Below are 16,334 nucleotides of genomic sequence, written 5' to 3'. Positions count from 1 at the left end.
GCAGCGAGCCACCGAGCCCGAAGCGTGGCGAGCGCAGCGCGCCCCGTGAGGGGACGCGGACAGCTGTGAAGCCCGCGAGGGGACGCGGATACCTGTGAAGGGCGCCCTTCTAGGTAAAGAGTACCTAATTTAAAAACCAGAATTTTAGAATTTATTTATTTTAAAATGAAATAATCTTACAGAACTGTGATCAGTTTAAATGTAATTCATGTAGCGGTTTCTGATTCGCTGATTTGGGGCCTGATTCAGCACAGGTCCGCTGCAGTACGCAGATTCCTGGGTATTGCCGCGTGTATAAGGACCATTCTGTGCACACGCAGCTGCTATCCACATATAGTGCAATTTTATTCTCCTGAGCTGGAGCTAGGCTAAAAAAATGTCTAATGCTTCCAACAGGTCAGCTGACAGGAAGCTGTGGGGGAATTCAATTGCAGGTGAAGGGCAATGATACGCCGGCAATGATCCCTTCTTAATAATAACTTTATGGGGATGACCATAATGAAAATATATTTCTATATGTTATTTCCCCAAGTCGCTATCTGTAGGTTGCTGTCCCTCCCTTATTGCATGGACCTGCGCCATCTATCTATCTTCCAAAAGATACCACCATTGTCTTCTGAGCTTTCTGGCCATTACTGTGGATGGATAGGTGTATGGTTAATTGGGTGGGTGGGTGGATGGATGGGATGTATCAGTGGATGGATAGATGTTTTGAAGTATCGCAGCAGTGTATGGCCATCTGACCCCCCTCCTTCCTAAGCTGCCAGGGTTAAATCGCATGTGGTCCTTTCACATGAAATGTATCACAAGTGACCCCTTTTCCCACCACCGGGAGGGGGGCTAAGTTGGAGGTCGGACGGGCAGCAGGTCTGACTTCCAACTCAGTTCTGATGCACACGGGACTGCACATCTGACCCGAGGGGGATGTCAAACACATCCGATTTGGGCCGATTTCGGGATAGGGTCAAATCGTCCCAAATCGGTGTAGTGTTTGGGGGCCTATAGGCACACAACACTCGATTTGGCAAGATAAACAGTATTACACCAAAGGCTCTTTGTTCTGTTATATTGTGTACATAAAACAAATCAATAGCTTTCAATTAAAAAGCCTGTGACCATGTGCATAATTAGCATTGTTATGGCCATTAGCATCTCCGTGTGCTGCCTCTAACACCACCCAACTCATTGCTTTAACTGCAGCTACTGCTGTCTTTCCTTGAAGCCTGAAGTCATGTTGCGATAACAAACCCGAGGAATCGTCCTTTCCAACATTTCTTCCCTTTAACAAAGCCACTAATAGTCATTTAGATAGGCTGCATACGGGAAAAAAGGCTTGCTCGTTTTCCCTAATCAGGCCATTAGGATTAAGTCAGGGAATCAGATCACATTTCAAGAACAACATTTTTATAATGATCACCTGTCACCATATTAAAACACGTTGTATGAAGTATTAAAGTCACTTTGTAAAATCTGGATAATTGCTTCTTTCCTATGTTCTGCACATTCAGTTAAGCAATGGGAATGGTGTCATTTCAGTGGTTGCCAGGGGCAAATGAATGTAAGCATTTGTATGGCATCGGTTGGGTGCTGAAAGAGTAATCAGCTTTATTAGATTAGACTTCCTGTTCTGTATAACGTCGCAGAAGGGCTATACATAGGAAGTTACCAGGTCTCATTGAGAGGTAGTTGCAATGGGACGAAACTATGATGCTAAGTCACTGTGACAGGTATCAGTCACAACATAAAATGATTAGAACATATTAAAATGAGAAACTGTTGGATTAAATTACCGCTTGTGCTTTGTAGATATTCATGTGAGATCACTATTACATACCTATATCCATATATATATCTATATATATATCTATATAGTTACATAGTAGGTAAGGCTGAAAAAAGACTTGCGTCCATCTAGTTCAACCTGGTATAGATATCCATTGCTGATTTGGTAGGTTCTGATATTTTACAGACAGATTATATTTCTTATTTGTACCCATGGATGTTTTTATCCAGTAAATGTTTGTCCAACTTTGCCTTGAACGCATTTAATGAGCCAGCCGTTACCACCTCTCTGGGAAGAGAGTTCCAGAGTTTGACTGTTCTGACCGTAAAGAAATTCTTTCTACTAGCTGAATTAAATCTTTTTTCATCTAATCTATACTCATGCCCTCGCGTCCTAGATTCCTTTCTAGTAGAAAAGAGGGTGATATATATATATATAGATATATAGATATATATATACAGTATATATATTGAAGGTGTATGAATAATTTAGAATGGCGTACGGCGTACACACGGTTCGATGTAGACTATGTTTCTATTACATTTTGCTTATATAGGCAAAATCGAATCGAACTAGAATTAAAATCGAACGCATTCGATTTCGATCCCGATGCTTTCCCCTACGGCATCAAAATCCTATAGAAAAACAGACTGTGCAGGCAAGACTATACGGCGCAGTGCGATTCAATCAGGATTGAATAGAAAGTACATTGCACCGTGTGTACACTACTTAATTATTAAATAAATGCTGATAATATTTCAAAATATTTTAAGCTGAGATAAGAATTGTTATGTTTAGTATTCACGAGAATGTATCTATAACCCTCTATAGCCTTACATAACACATATATCTCCAAACATTCAAACTCAGGAATCAGGGCAGGAGTCCTGGCTGTGTCGCAATGGAGGGTTAGTGATGTCATAGGTTACCCTTTAGCCACCTTCCCTCCAAACACTATTAGCACTGTGTGCGACACCTCTTCACAGCCGTTCTGCTATACAGGGTCTCTCCCTACTTTCCCACCTACGGGAAAATGATGTCATGATAGGTATACAAGAGACCGGAAATCTAAAGGCCCATACACACTGGGCGACTGAGCTGAAAGTCGCTCAAAACAAGAGGTTTGAGCAGCTGTTAGCTCAAAGCCGCCCAGTGTGTATGGTCCGGCGATGAGCGGTGAGCGTTGCATCGCACTTCCGCAACATCGCCAGGAAAGCCGTTCATTTGCAGGTTATACCAGCAGATGAGCGGCTTTCAGGACAGCTTTGCATAGCGCTCCGCTATGCAACACCGTCCTCCCCCCCTCCGTTGGTGCCGGGCAGGGGGAAAGCCGCTCAGTGTGTATGCACTGAGTGACTTTCCCCGCAGCGATGATTGTCATCATTGCTGTCCATACACGCTGGGCATAGTCGCCCAGTGTGTATGGACCTTAAGACAGAACAGTTTGTACTGTAGGTGTGTTGAAACTGATATATTTTATACTTACTGAGCATGCATACTGAAATGTCCAACCGGATGTCCAGTTGTAAAACAGAAGCATTTGTACCAGATGTACAGTATTTTGTCTGTCAAAATAAATCTGTACATTGACTGTACATAACTGCTAAAGTGGCATTACCCTATTTGTAGACAATATAGTAATATAAAAAGGTAATGTACATAAGAGAGAATTCATTTGCATTTGTTAATAATACAAGTCATACATTTGAAATGCAACTAACTACAAACACAAATACATAGCCGATTTAATATAAAAATCTTTTTTTTTTTTTTTTTAAACAAAATGGGAATTTAATGTTCTGCAGTAGTCCAAATGCAAATACCAATTATGTGCTGCGACGCGGTGGCTGGGCTTTCAATGTCACAGTATACATGTGATTCAGCAATCCGGGTCAACCGGACCGACCCTATATATTAATTATGCCCACAATCATGTCAATAATCTCGCTCCACAAAATAAAATCTAGTTTCTGTACTGATGGACTAAGCAGAAAACAGCAATGCTCCTCCCAAGTCTTCCTATTAGCAGCTGCCTTGTTCTGCTTCTCTGCAAATGCCACTATCTTGTGAGTCTGACATCGATAATTAACCCAATATGTACATATGTAGTAACTGTGGGGTAGATGTATGAAGCAGTGATAAGGGAGGAGAAGTGATAAAGTGCCTGGTACTTTATCACCGGCCAATCAGCTCCTGACTGTTAAGTTACAGGCTGGGTTAAAAAATGGACAGATAGGAGCTAATTGGCCGGTGATAAAGTACCAGGCACTTTATCACTTCTCCTCCCTTATCACTGCTTCATACATCTACCCCTAACTTCATTGTAATGGTTAAAATACTATCAATATTTAACAACACATCCTAAATACGTAAATACATAAATACGTTTTTCTTTTTGTTAAATGAGAGATTACTCACATCAAGAGCCACCGATTGCTTTGCCCATGATTTCTTCACCTGATCGTACATTATCGTGTTGTTAATCCCAAGGCCACAAAAAATAACAAAAGCCTAAACATTTAAAACACAAAGAAACAAGTGCAATTATCATTGTGGGTAATATTAACGGAAAAACATAATCTGATAAATTGCATTTAATTCAAATACAGGTTGAGTATCCCTTATCCGGATACCCCAAAATCGAAATATTTCAAACACTATAGGTTTTCAGAATATTTTGGGTTTTCTCCCCCCCCCCCCGCACCTTTTTTTCATACTCACCTCATTCCAGGGTGTCTATGGCGACCATCAGATCCGTCTTCAGCAGCATCTCTGGTCCCAAGGATGCATTGCGCGGGTGCGCCAGTGACGTCACCAACGCACATTCCACTTGTGCAATGCATCCTTGGGACCGGGGATGCCACTGAAGATGGATACAATGGTCGACATGGACGCCAGGGGACACTGTGGACTTTGGGGGACCGCCAGGGGACCAGGTGAGTAAGTACCAAAAAAAATTAAATTATCTGAAATCCAGCATAATCCCTTATCCAAAATGATCATGGTCACGAGCATTTCGGATAAGGGATACTCAACCAGTACATATTAAATTCAGGCACCATTACCTTAAAGTGTATTACGCACTTAAAGGTTTAATAAGACCATAAAACCAGCTATGACTTTTGATCTACATATATTCACTTTTACAGTTGCTAACCTGTCTATGACATCCTTGTTGGGATGTGTTGCTTAATTGAAGATGGCACTGTATGCAAATGAGAGTGAACAGACTAGGGGCCAAATGTAATAAGGTGTGAAAACTATATCCCCTAAGTACAATGTAGACTTGCAAAGTTAGAAAAGGTTTTTTTTATCCCCGGCAGGAAAATATTCTGTGTGCCATGCATGAGCATTTCACCGGGACCATTCCTAGGCTCCAGTGAAGCAGACAAACCCCTTGTTAGAGATGCACAGTTTTGCCAAAGGAGACCCAGGTGGTTAAACCGTGGCACAGCCACAATCTGTAATGCTAAGATAGACAATGATTTGTAATTAGTGCTGAGATTTAGTAAATAGAGCAAATGAGAATCAGAAAGTAGAACATTTGGGAGAATTTTCCCTTCTTTTTTTACAGCGGCAATCAATTAAGTAAGAAAATGTGAAGAAAGACCCGTCAAAATTATAATTGATTGCCGCTTTAAAAAAAATAAAAATAAAACACACTTTCTGATTCTCACAACCTGTTACATTTGGCCCAATATTTCCCTTTTCAGACCTCAACACAAAGAATGATTACTGGACACATCTAAATTGTTTATGGTACACGACTTAACACATTGAAATACACTGCTCAAAAAAATAAAGGGAACACTTAAAGAACACAATGTAACTCCAAGTCAATCACACTTCTGTGAAATAAAACTGTCCACTTAGGAAGCAACACTGATTGACAATCAATTTCACATGCTGTTGTGCACGTGGAATAGACAACAGGTGGAAATTATAGGCAATTAGAAGACACCCCCAATAAAGGAATTGTTCTGCAGGTGGTGACCACAGACCACTTCTCAGCTCCTATGCTTTCTGGCTGATGTTTTGGTCACTTTTAAAAGCTGGCGGTGCTTTCACTCTAGCGGTAGCATGAGACAGAGTCTACAACCCACACAAGTGGCTCAGGTAGTGCAGGTCATCCAGGATGGCACATCAATGCGAGCTGTGGCTAGAAGGTGTCCAGAGCATGGAGGCGCTACCAGGAGACAGGCCAGTACATCAGGAGACATGGAGGAGGCCATAGGAGGGCAACACCCCAGCAGCAGCAACACTACCTCCGCCTTTGTGCAAGGAGGAACAGGAGGAGCAATGCCCGAGCCTTGCAAAATGACCTCCAGCAGGCCACAAATACATGTGTCTGCTCATACAGTCAGAAACAGACTCCATGAGGGTGGTATGAGGTCCCAACATTCACAAGTGGGGGTTGTGCTTACACCCAAACACCATGCAGGAGGTTTGGCATTTGCCAAGATTGTAAAATTCGCCACATTGGCGCCCTGTGCTCTTCACAGATAAAAGCAGGTTCTCACTGAGCACGTGACAGAGTCTGGAGATGCCAAGGAGAACGTTCTGCTGCCTGAAACCTCCTCCAGCATGACCGGTTTGGCAGTGGGTCAGTAATGGTGTGGGGTGGCATTTCTTTGGGGGGCCACACAAAGTGCTCGCCAGAGGTAGCCTGACTGCCATTAGGTACCAAGATAAGATCCTCAGACCCCTTGTGAGACCATATGCTGGTGCGGTTGGCCCTGGGTTCCTCCTAATGCAAGACAATGCTACACCTCATGTGGCTGGAGTGTGTCAGCAGTTCCTGTAAGATGAAGGCATTGATGCTATGGACTGGCCCGCCTATTTCCCAGCCCTGAGCACATCTGGGACATCATGTCTCACTCCATCTACCAACGCCACGTTGCAACACAGACTGTCCATGAGTTGGCCTGATGCTTTAGTCCAGGTCTGGGAGGAGATTTGTTGTCAGCACATTCAACTATGTAAAGAACAAAGTATTTAATAAGAATATTTAATTCATTCAGATCTAGTATGTGTTATGTTAGTGTTCCCTTTATTTTTTTTGAGCAGTGTAGGTTAGGTCAGCGGTTCCAAAACTTTCTTGAATCACGTCGCCCTACAACATCAGCATGTTTTTCATGGCTACCCTCCCCCCCCCCCCCCCCCCAAAAAAAAAAATTGATTTATTTGGGAAAAATCTAAAATTAACTATGCCCACCTGTCGTCCTTAGGAACAGTTATGTGATGCTGTATAGATTTGCTTCTGATTATACACATTTTTTATGATTGGCAGCCACTGGTAATGGCTTTGCCTCTCTCTTGAAAGTAAATAATTTGATTTGGTACTGGACCACCAATCCAAGGCACCCCTGCAAGCACCTAATGGCACCCCAGGGTGCACAGGCACCAGGGGTGTAGCAAAGTTGGTTCTGGTAGAGCACAAGCTCTGGGCTCCAAAACAGTCAGAGACTGCTGTGCCAGGACCTTAACCCACAGACAGTGATGAGCGTTTTGGTTCCCATGGAAACCCACCCAAACCAATCTGTACTTAGGGGATCTGAGTCCCAGCTCAGGAGCACTCACTGCTGTGTGGTGTAATGTTTATAAGGACAAGTATTATGGTGGTGATTGTCTTGTATATACGTGCCGCTTTTATAGTGTTGATTATTTTAAGTATAAGCATACATTATATTGGAATCATTTATTTATAATGTATAAAATAGACTTATTTATGTATGCCAGGCCTTGATATTGCAGATTTAACAAGACTTGTGGTATTTATTTTTCATTTGCAGAATAGCATCAGTGATGTTTTCTTTTGTTTATTTTTTTATTTGTTATAAAATATTACATTTCATCAAATGATCATGTTTCACTAACAGTTTTATTCTGCTTTTTTACGATGTTGGGGACAATGGGCAAAATGTACTAACTGCTGTGTTCCAGTCGAGTTTAAACTCGGCTGGCTAGGAATGTGATCTAATATGTTTTGTGAGAGAACAAGCAGCGTATTTACTAAGCTGTCGTGTTTTCTCAAGGTTTGGTTTGGGACAGAGGAGAGGCTATTGGGCACATTGCCCCTACTACAGCACTTTTCCCACCCCGCCAGGCCGTGCGAGCCCTACTTCATGTGGGGAATGGTAGAGGATCACTGAGGATGCTGCTAGTGCTGGTTATTGGTGATATCACTATTCAGACAGGGAGGTAACCTTATTACCCATTTGTGGTTTACTATTTGGATATTGTATGATTTTTTAGTATATGCTGGACATTGCTGTGAAGGCCATTCCATTTAAGGATAACCGCTGCTGCACTTTAGTTAAATTTAGTATTTAGGCCATGCACATACAACCTTTATTCCATCAATACCAGCATTCCTGCTATCACCTGAACAGATGGATACCCAATTCTAACTTATAACCCCCGGGAGGTTCATTTAATTGATATTTGTCAGTACATATCCTTCATGATTTATTTTTTATTTTAATTTTTTGCTTTTCATTAATTATTCAATCTTGTAATAGTATTATATTTTTATTGTATATTTGTGTTTTTTTCATATGCATTTTTATTAAATAGATTTTTTATTGTATTTCTAAGCACCCCACATTCCTCTATGTTAGTAAATTTCCAAATTGTAATTTCTCAGCCAAGATTGACTCATTTGTAACCATTCAATCTTAGTAAATTTACCCAGGTGTGTGTGAGGTGGCGGAGTGAAGTGACATGAGCTTGCTCCGGGTGCCATGGCTTCATGCTATACCTCTAGTAGGCACACAGTTTAGGAACCACTGGGTGAGGTCCTTTTTCCTGTGGTGTCACAAAGTGGGTGCGGGTGCACCCAGGTGTCACCCTTCCAAGGGGTGAAACCAAAATACAGAGTCCATTGTAATGGCATGCGATGCGACGCGATCATAGCCGATTTAACATTGTACAGGCACCCTGATGGCTGATTCCTATGTTAAATGCACCCCCAGACCTGATTTTTCATTGTACACCCACCCTGATGGGTGATTACTATGTGAAATGCCCCCCCCCATTGTTAACGCCACCCCACTATCAACGCCAACCCGAAGCGAGCGCAGCGAGCCTGCGAGGGGAGGCGGTACGCGTCCTCCAACCTTTTCATACACCCACTATCCACATCGGCGTGGAGTTGATTTTAGATAGTGTGGTGAGCGCAGCGAGCCACCGAGCCCGAAGCATGGCGAGCGGACGTCGAATACATGTGAAGTAATCCGCGTGAGCTCGCCACACTATATAAAATCAACTCCACGCCGACGTGGGTAGTGGGGTTATGAAAAGGTCGGAGGACACGTACCGCCGCCGCTCGCCACGCTTCGGGTTGGCGTTGACAGTGGGGTGGCGTTAACAATGGGGGGGGGGTGCATTTACATAGAAATCAGCCATCAGGATGGCTGTACAATTAAAAATCGGGTATGATCGCGTTGCATTGCATGCGATCCGATCGCATGCGATGCGATACGAACGATACAATGCCCTACGATGGAAATCGTGGGCGCCCTGATAATACACAAGTACCAGAAACTGTTAATAAATAAATAAATAAGGCATATGGAAGAATAACCGGCTTTCCCGTTTCACAGGTATTCTGGCCAATTATTCCAATGAATGCCCATTATATGCAAGAGAAGAACTGTGATATCTTTAGTACTGTTATAGTGCAGAGTAGGGGAGCTATGAGATCAGATCAACAGTATTTCAAACTGTCTAAAGTTATCAAAGTCTGGAGAGAGATAAAGGGCGGTATTCAATCCCAGGAGCTATTTCCACAGGGGGAAATAACGTCCATTGCCTATTCAATGTTACCGTTATGGTAGCATTGAAGACAATTTCCGACAAAACAAATCTGACTTTAAAACAAGTCGGATCTATTTTGTCGGAAACAGCCACGGATTATCGAATTCACGGACGGTTTTTGACAATCCGCGTCCGTTTTTGCCGACTTGCGGACTCTCCGACACTTAACAGTCGGTACATTAAATGCCGACTGTCAAGTTCCTGCCAGAAGGAACGAAAACACGTCCAGGATTCTGACTGTCCCGACAGTAGGAATACGGGATTTAATACCTCCCATAGTATCAACCAAATAAGCCCCTAACTGCCATTTTTCAAATACAGCCTGCAAAATGCTAGTTCAAAACAGATTGGTTGATACTTTGTCTCTCTTCACTTATCCCTCTACAAGGTTGGATACATCTTCCTTCCGCCAGTGCACCATACTTCCATTATAGATATGTCCAAATGTGTGTGGGGTTTATATTGTTGGCATTGGAAAATCGAGCCGTTTCCAATGTCATATCATTAAGTACTGTATAACGGAGCTTGATAATATTGTATTTCACATTCTTACCTCAAACAGTCTCTGATCTGCATCATCAAAAGGCTTTCCATCTAGTCTGTTCAACACTTGTGCTACACCTAACAATATATATATAAAATGCATTGTCAATAATGACTAAACAATAATCACTTATTAGCAAACTACACAGATAAGCAGTTTAACATAACTTGAGGAAAGTTCCCCATTACCTAGTAGACTTACCAATGATCTGATGGTTGCTATTCCATATGGGAACACACAGAACAGATCTGATATGGAACCCGGAGAACTGGTCAGCCTAGGACACAACACGGAAAGGAAGAATTGAGCACACATCACAGTAATCATCATTACGTCCACCTCATATATACACATTTCATAACTCATCCAAGACCTTATGAGATGCTGTCTATTTGAGCATTTCCACATTATTCTGCCTGTGAAATGATTCATAGGATCCTTTTTATCTCACTTTACAAGTGTCTGGTTCATGGAACGTGAAGAGACATTAATGTATTCAATTAGACAGAAGGTGGTGAGCTTGGCTGTGTGACGGTGGGGTTTGGATGAGATAGAGATTTTCTCTTCATCCACAAACTACCAAATGTTTTAGGCTTATGTTGTCATTTTAGGCCAATTGTATTCGGAAGTAGTAAAATGCATATGAGTCATTATTTAGGCATTTAGACAATCTACAGATGGAGCCGGCTTTATCTTTGCAGTGGATGGCGGGGGTCCCCGATGCCTCCCCCGCCGTCGCCACCAGTCCCCCTCGCCGCCCTGACACCCCCCCCCCCCCGAACTGGGCAGCGTCTCCCTGAAACGGAGACGGGCAGGGAGACGCTTCCCAGCCGCCGTGATACTGGGTCGCACGTGTGACGTCACGGTCTCTATCGTGGGCGCTCGCCAGTGAAAGGCATCTGGCGAGCGCCGGCCAACGATAAGGCCGGCTCCATCTGTAACTATATTTTTTATGTTATTTCAGTCTTGTTGGTTATTACACATAACTTTGTAATGCCACTTACACATGGTTCGATTTGGTTTATTTTTCTTTTGGATTTTGCTAAGAAAAATCGAATCGAAATTGACTGGACATCGAAGGGTTTTCAGCCGCATTCGATGCCGTTTCGATCCTGATGCACGGCCCCGTGGCATCGAAATTGAATATAAAAATAAACTTTGCAGGCAAGACTATGGGCCTTATTCGAGTTCAATCTTTCGGACAAAATCCTTCTTAGATGGACAAAACCATGTGCACTGCAGGGGGGCAGATGTAACTTGTGCAGATCTAATTAGATTTGGGTGGGGTTTTACTTTAAAGTGAGATCTATATTGCAGTGTAAAAATAAAGCAGGCAGTATTTACCCTGCACGGAAACAAACAAAATAACTCACACAAATCTATAACTATCTGCACATGTTACATCTTCCCCCCTGCAGTGCACATGGTTTTGTCCATCTAAGAAGGATTTTGTCAGAAAGAATGAACTCGAATAAGGCCCTATATACTGTAGTACAGATCTGTAATATACTACTGCTGCGGCTGCATCTGGCAGTGAAAGAGAGGACTGAGCAGAAGCAGACTCTTCTCTCTTATGGCCTGGTATGCCGCTATGTTGTGCTGCTATACAGATTAAGCCCCAATGTTAATGGATAGGTGGGCCCCTGGAGCTGTCCCTGGCCCAAGAGCCACCTTAGTTGGTGTGACTCCTCTATTTGAATTTTGAACCACACATCTGGAGCCACCACATGTTGGCACTACATACTGTACAGGTTTTGTATAAAAAGTGATGAGACCAAACTTGTGAAAAAATATTTATTGAAGATATCGCTACAAACAATTACAATTCTTTGAAATAAGACCCTTGTGCATTGACACACTTCTGCCAACGAGTTACCCACGCTTGGAAGGCGCCCTGGAAGTCCTTTTCCGGAACGTCCTTCAAGCAGCGCGTTGAAGCTGCTTTGACCTCTGCTATGGTCCCATGTCGGTGTCCTTTTAGGGCTGCCTGCACCCGGGGGAACAGGAAAAAGTCTGCTAGGGCCAGATCGGGACTGTAGGGGGACTGGGGAAGCATTGCAATACCGTTCTGGGCAAGGTAGTCGTTGACTATAAAGCAGGTGCGGCTTGGTGCATTGTCATGATGCAGCTTCCAGTTGGTGGAAATGCACTCTCTGGATCATGGCCAATGTCTCCACAGCTGATTTTCCACGTCCCACACAGAATTTAATGGCGTAGCACGTTGCATTTTTGAGCACTAAACCGAGCCTAGGTCCACTAAAACCACGATACGAACCGCATGGAAGCTCGTCGGTGACTGATGCTCTGTGAGGGTTGAAGCTGACTTCCCCCTCCATCGAACCTGCCTGGAACATGTGCGGTGTGATGTTCAGTGGCGTCACAAAAAAACAGGTCTCATAACTTTTTATACAAACCCTGTAAAGCTTTATAATGTTCTAAAGTTTGGAACAGCAAGACTCTGGGCCTGTACTGGAACAAACCACAATTCTTTATTGCAGGTTAATGATTGATCAAAGAACTATCTTGATGTTTTCTATAAACCTATGTCGTATAGTTCCACATGTGGTAACATATTAGTGGTAAAATGTACTCCATATTAAGCTGATGCACAAAAAAGCTACACTAAACTTTCATAAAGGTTATTAGCTAGAATGTTTCATAATACAATTTAGCTGTTATTTATATATCACCGGCATACTCGTTGTGCTGTACAATTAGGTTAATAAAAACAAATGTTAACTATAAAAAACAAAAACATCAATGGACATTCTAAGAAGTCACTTTCATTCAGTTTAAAAGTTGTGTGCTTCAGCCTTGCGAGCATTGGGATTCACATCTGAGATGTGACATGATTCACCCTGACAACTTATCACAGATGAACAATGTTCTAGGGGCATGTTTATAGAACAAAGTTTGTCTCCTGACTATTCGTTTGTGGCATGATGAATATTTTAGAATTCAGCTAAAATAAAGGTCAGTATATCTTTACATTTATAATACTTCTTTATGGATTCATGCCCAGAAGATGCCTTAAAAATGAAACCCCAATAAAAGCTTAAGTTAAACATTGTATTACTCCAGCTCACCTATCCACTTGCCATCATGATAATGCTTCCAAATTGCAGTCCACAAATGCACAGTATCACCTTGTTTGTGTATAAATGTGTTATCGTAGAAGCAGACAGCACACCGTTATATGTGTCCTGCTGAGTTAATTGCTTCTTCATCCCTGAAGGACGGGTTCCAGCTGGTACATCCTGAAAAACCTCAAGCATGCAACTGGTGCCTTTCCATAGATTAGGGATCTACCGGCCCTGTCATACCTTGCTAGCCTCTACCCACCTTGCTAGCCTCTACCCAGAGGTCATCGGTTGGCTGACCCCAATTTTAAGTATCAGAAGAAAATTAAGACTTTTCTCCAAAGTTTTTTTTAAGACTTACATATGGCCAGACATATTTTTTGCTCGCAGGAACAGGTGCTTGGGAAGGTGGACAAGCTGGTCGTCAAAGAATTGGAGAAATGAAAGCGTTGGAAGCTATGCCTTAATGGAGTCGGACTATCCCTCAATCAGTTGCATAATTTGCTGTTGGCCAACATAGTCTGAAGGAAAAGGTGTTCTTGGCTGGAGAAGACATTGCATGATTGAAGCTAAGGTGATCTCACTTGATACACACAAGCAATGGGTTTAATACATTTTGTTGAAATTCATAATGTTGATATCCATTATCTAGACACCATGATGTTGACATTTTAAGAATGTTGGCATGAAAAAAATGTTGGCATGGTCAAACAGGTACATAATGTTGACACCCCATTGTAAGCCTAATCCTAACTCTAAAATTTCTATTATCAACATTTTACATGTCTATAATTTTGAATGTGTTTACTTTTTTTTTAGGGTATTAACCCGTTGAGTGCCAAGTGAATTTGTCAAAATCGGTGTGAAAATTGCCAAGCAAAGATTTTTGGGTACTCTTTACCTAGCACGGCGCCCACGATTTTGATCGTGGGCATCGCAGGTTAAAAAATCGCGGGCATCGCGGCCATTGAATGCACTAAAAATCGGGTGCGACGCGACCGACGCGATGCCCGCGATTTCCCATAGGGAACAATGTTAAATTTCTTAATTGACCCGATTTTACTGTTCAATGCCTCAATTGACACGATTTTTCCATAGGAAACAATGTTAAATGGCCCACAGAGGCCAAATAGCCACCCTGAAGTGTGAAATGGCCCCCACAATTGGTAACGCCACCCCACGATCAACGTCAACCCGAAGCATGGCAAGCGCAGCGAGCCCGCGAGGGGCGGCGGTACGCGTCCTACGACCTTTTCATACCCCCACTATCCACGTCGGCGTGGAGTTGAGAATAGAATAGTGTGGCGAGCGTAGCGAGCCACCGAGCCCGAAGCGTGGCGAGCGCAGCGAGGGGACGCGGATACCTTCACAGGTAAACGCGTCCCTTCGCGGGTACCTTCACAGGTATCTGCGTCCCCTCGCTTTGGGCTCGGTGGCTCGCTGCGCTCGCCACACTATTCTATTCTCAACTCCACGCCGACGTGGATAGTGGGGGTATGAAAAGGTCGTAGGACGCGTACCGCTGCGCTCGCCACGCTTCGGGTTCACGTTGATCGTGGGGTGGCGTTAACAATTGTGGGGGCCATTTCACACTTCAGGGTGGGTATTTGGCCTCTGTGGGCCATTTAACATTGTTTACTATGGAAAAATTGTGTCAATTGAGGCATTGAACAGTAAAATCGGGTCAATTGAGAAATTTAACATTGTTCCCTATGGGAAATCGCGGGCATCGCGTCGCACCCGATTTTTTAGTGCATTCAATGCCCGCGATGACCACGATGGGCGCCGTGCTAGGTAAAGAGTACCGATTTTTGTTCATCATAATGACCTGTAATGTATACCTTATATAGGAAATATAATTTTTAATTACACAGCAGTTTTGATTTGAATTTATATAACAAATTTAAGCAACGCTGGCTTTTTTAGCGGATATTTTGAATGGTGCATGTGTGGGAAACTGCAAGGCTGAAGCAAAGATTTTCGACACCCGGGACAAAGCAGTAACTTGGCTTAGCTCCGTCACCCTCCTTGCATGCATGTACATATGGGTATCACATCCAGCACCCGAGGCATGTGATCCCCTTGCCACCTCCTAGTTGCGGCCTCGGGGACTGTATTCACTACTAGTAACTACAGTCACATCTCAGCTTTATGGGTGTAAATGTGCAGCAACTGGGCGTTTGCAGGCTGGATACCTGAGCCCTGGGCATGCAGACAGGATTCCAGGTTGTTCACAACCAAGTATAGGGCTGGTGCATGTGTGTATTCACTGTGATGACATCTGCTTTCACAAGCTAATGTATTGGAGTGGTGTGGACTCATAGATGTGGCTTATTCAATATAGGGGTGGATCTGCATATATTTCCAAGCATGGGATGCAGCCATCTATAAGGCTGAATTCTGTGCGACTATGAATCAAGCCCATGGTGTAATTTTCATCCTATTTTCTGTTTAAATTCTTCTCAGGGGCTGAGTTAGGAAAAACACACCAGTCAGTAAATTGAAATACATGAATTAATTACTAGTAGTTTACAATCATTTTATACGGATGATAATCATACTGTACCTCCCCAACCATGCTGACTGTAGCAGGACACTATTCTGCTGTCCCAGTCGCAGGCCACAGTGTCCCATCAGCACTGGGGAGGGTAAGGGGGCAGCCGCAATGTACAAGGATATGCTGGGGCTGTTAAGCAACTCCTGGAGCAATGGGCAAACTCCAACAGGACAGGAAAGGAGGCATGATATGCAATCAGAGGGTATGGCCTTACACATTATGAGGTCACACCACACAAATGTCCCTACACCTTTTTCCTAAATATTAGGTGGGTATGCGTAAGGGAACGCAAATATAATAGCCCAAGACTACATGATTACACGTGATTTTTATATTTGCCATTCTTCCTGTCTGGAAACTTAAATTTATATCTGGCATAGCTGGTAAGGTATCGGGCCTTTTAAATTGACTATTTGTCAAGGCTTCATATCCCAACAGACCCTTCCTCTCATCCATCAGTTTCCATCATTATGACGGTTATTCTGATCCACTCGGAAAGGCACACTCACTCTCTAATGGACAAAACCATGTGCAGTGCAGGTGGGGCTGATG

The 16,334-nt window shown here is 43.1% G+C and overlaps 1 protein-coding gene across 1 annotated transcript in view; it reads right to left on the bottom strand.

Moving 5' to 3' along the window:
- PDE11A (phosphodiesterase 11A) overlaps positions 1 to 16,334 on the bottom strand; it is a 383,685-nt gene that overhangs the window by 144,753 nt on the left and 222,598 nt on the right. The window contains exons 7-9 of the mRNA XM_083154719.1: positions 10,347 to 10,422; positions 10,155 to 10,222; positions 4,202 to 4,294 (exon numbers count right to left, since the gene is read on the bottom strand). Of these exons, the coding sequence (XP_083010845.1) occupies positions 4,202 to 4,294; positions 10,155 to 10,222; positions 10,347 to 10,422 (237 nt within the window). The remainder of the gene's footprint in view (positions 1 to 4,201; positions 4,295 to 10,154; positions 10,223 to 10,346; positions 10,423 to 16,334) is intronic.

The sequence above is a fragment of the Crinia signifera genome, chromosome 7 (assembly GCF_055691185.1).
Source record: "Crinia signifera chromosome 7, ASM5569118v1, whole genome shotgun sequence".
Classification (NCBI taxonomy): Eukaryota; Metazoa; Chordata; class Amphibia; order Anura; family Myobatrachidae; genus Crinia; species Crinia signifera.
Note: the sequence above shows the minus strand (reverse complement) of the source record. Positions and strands in the feature narration are given on the sequence as shown.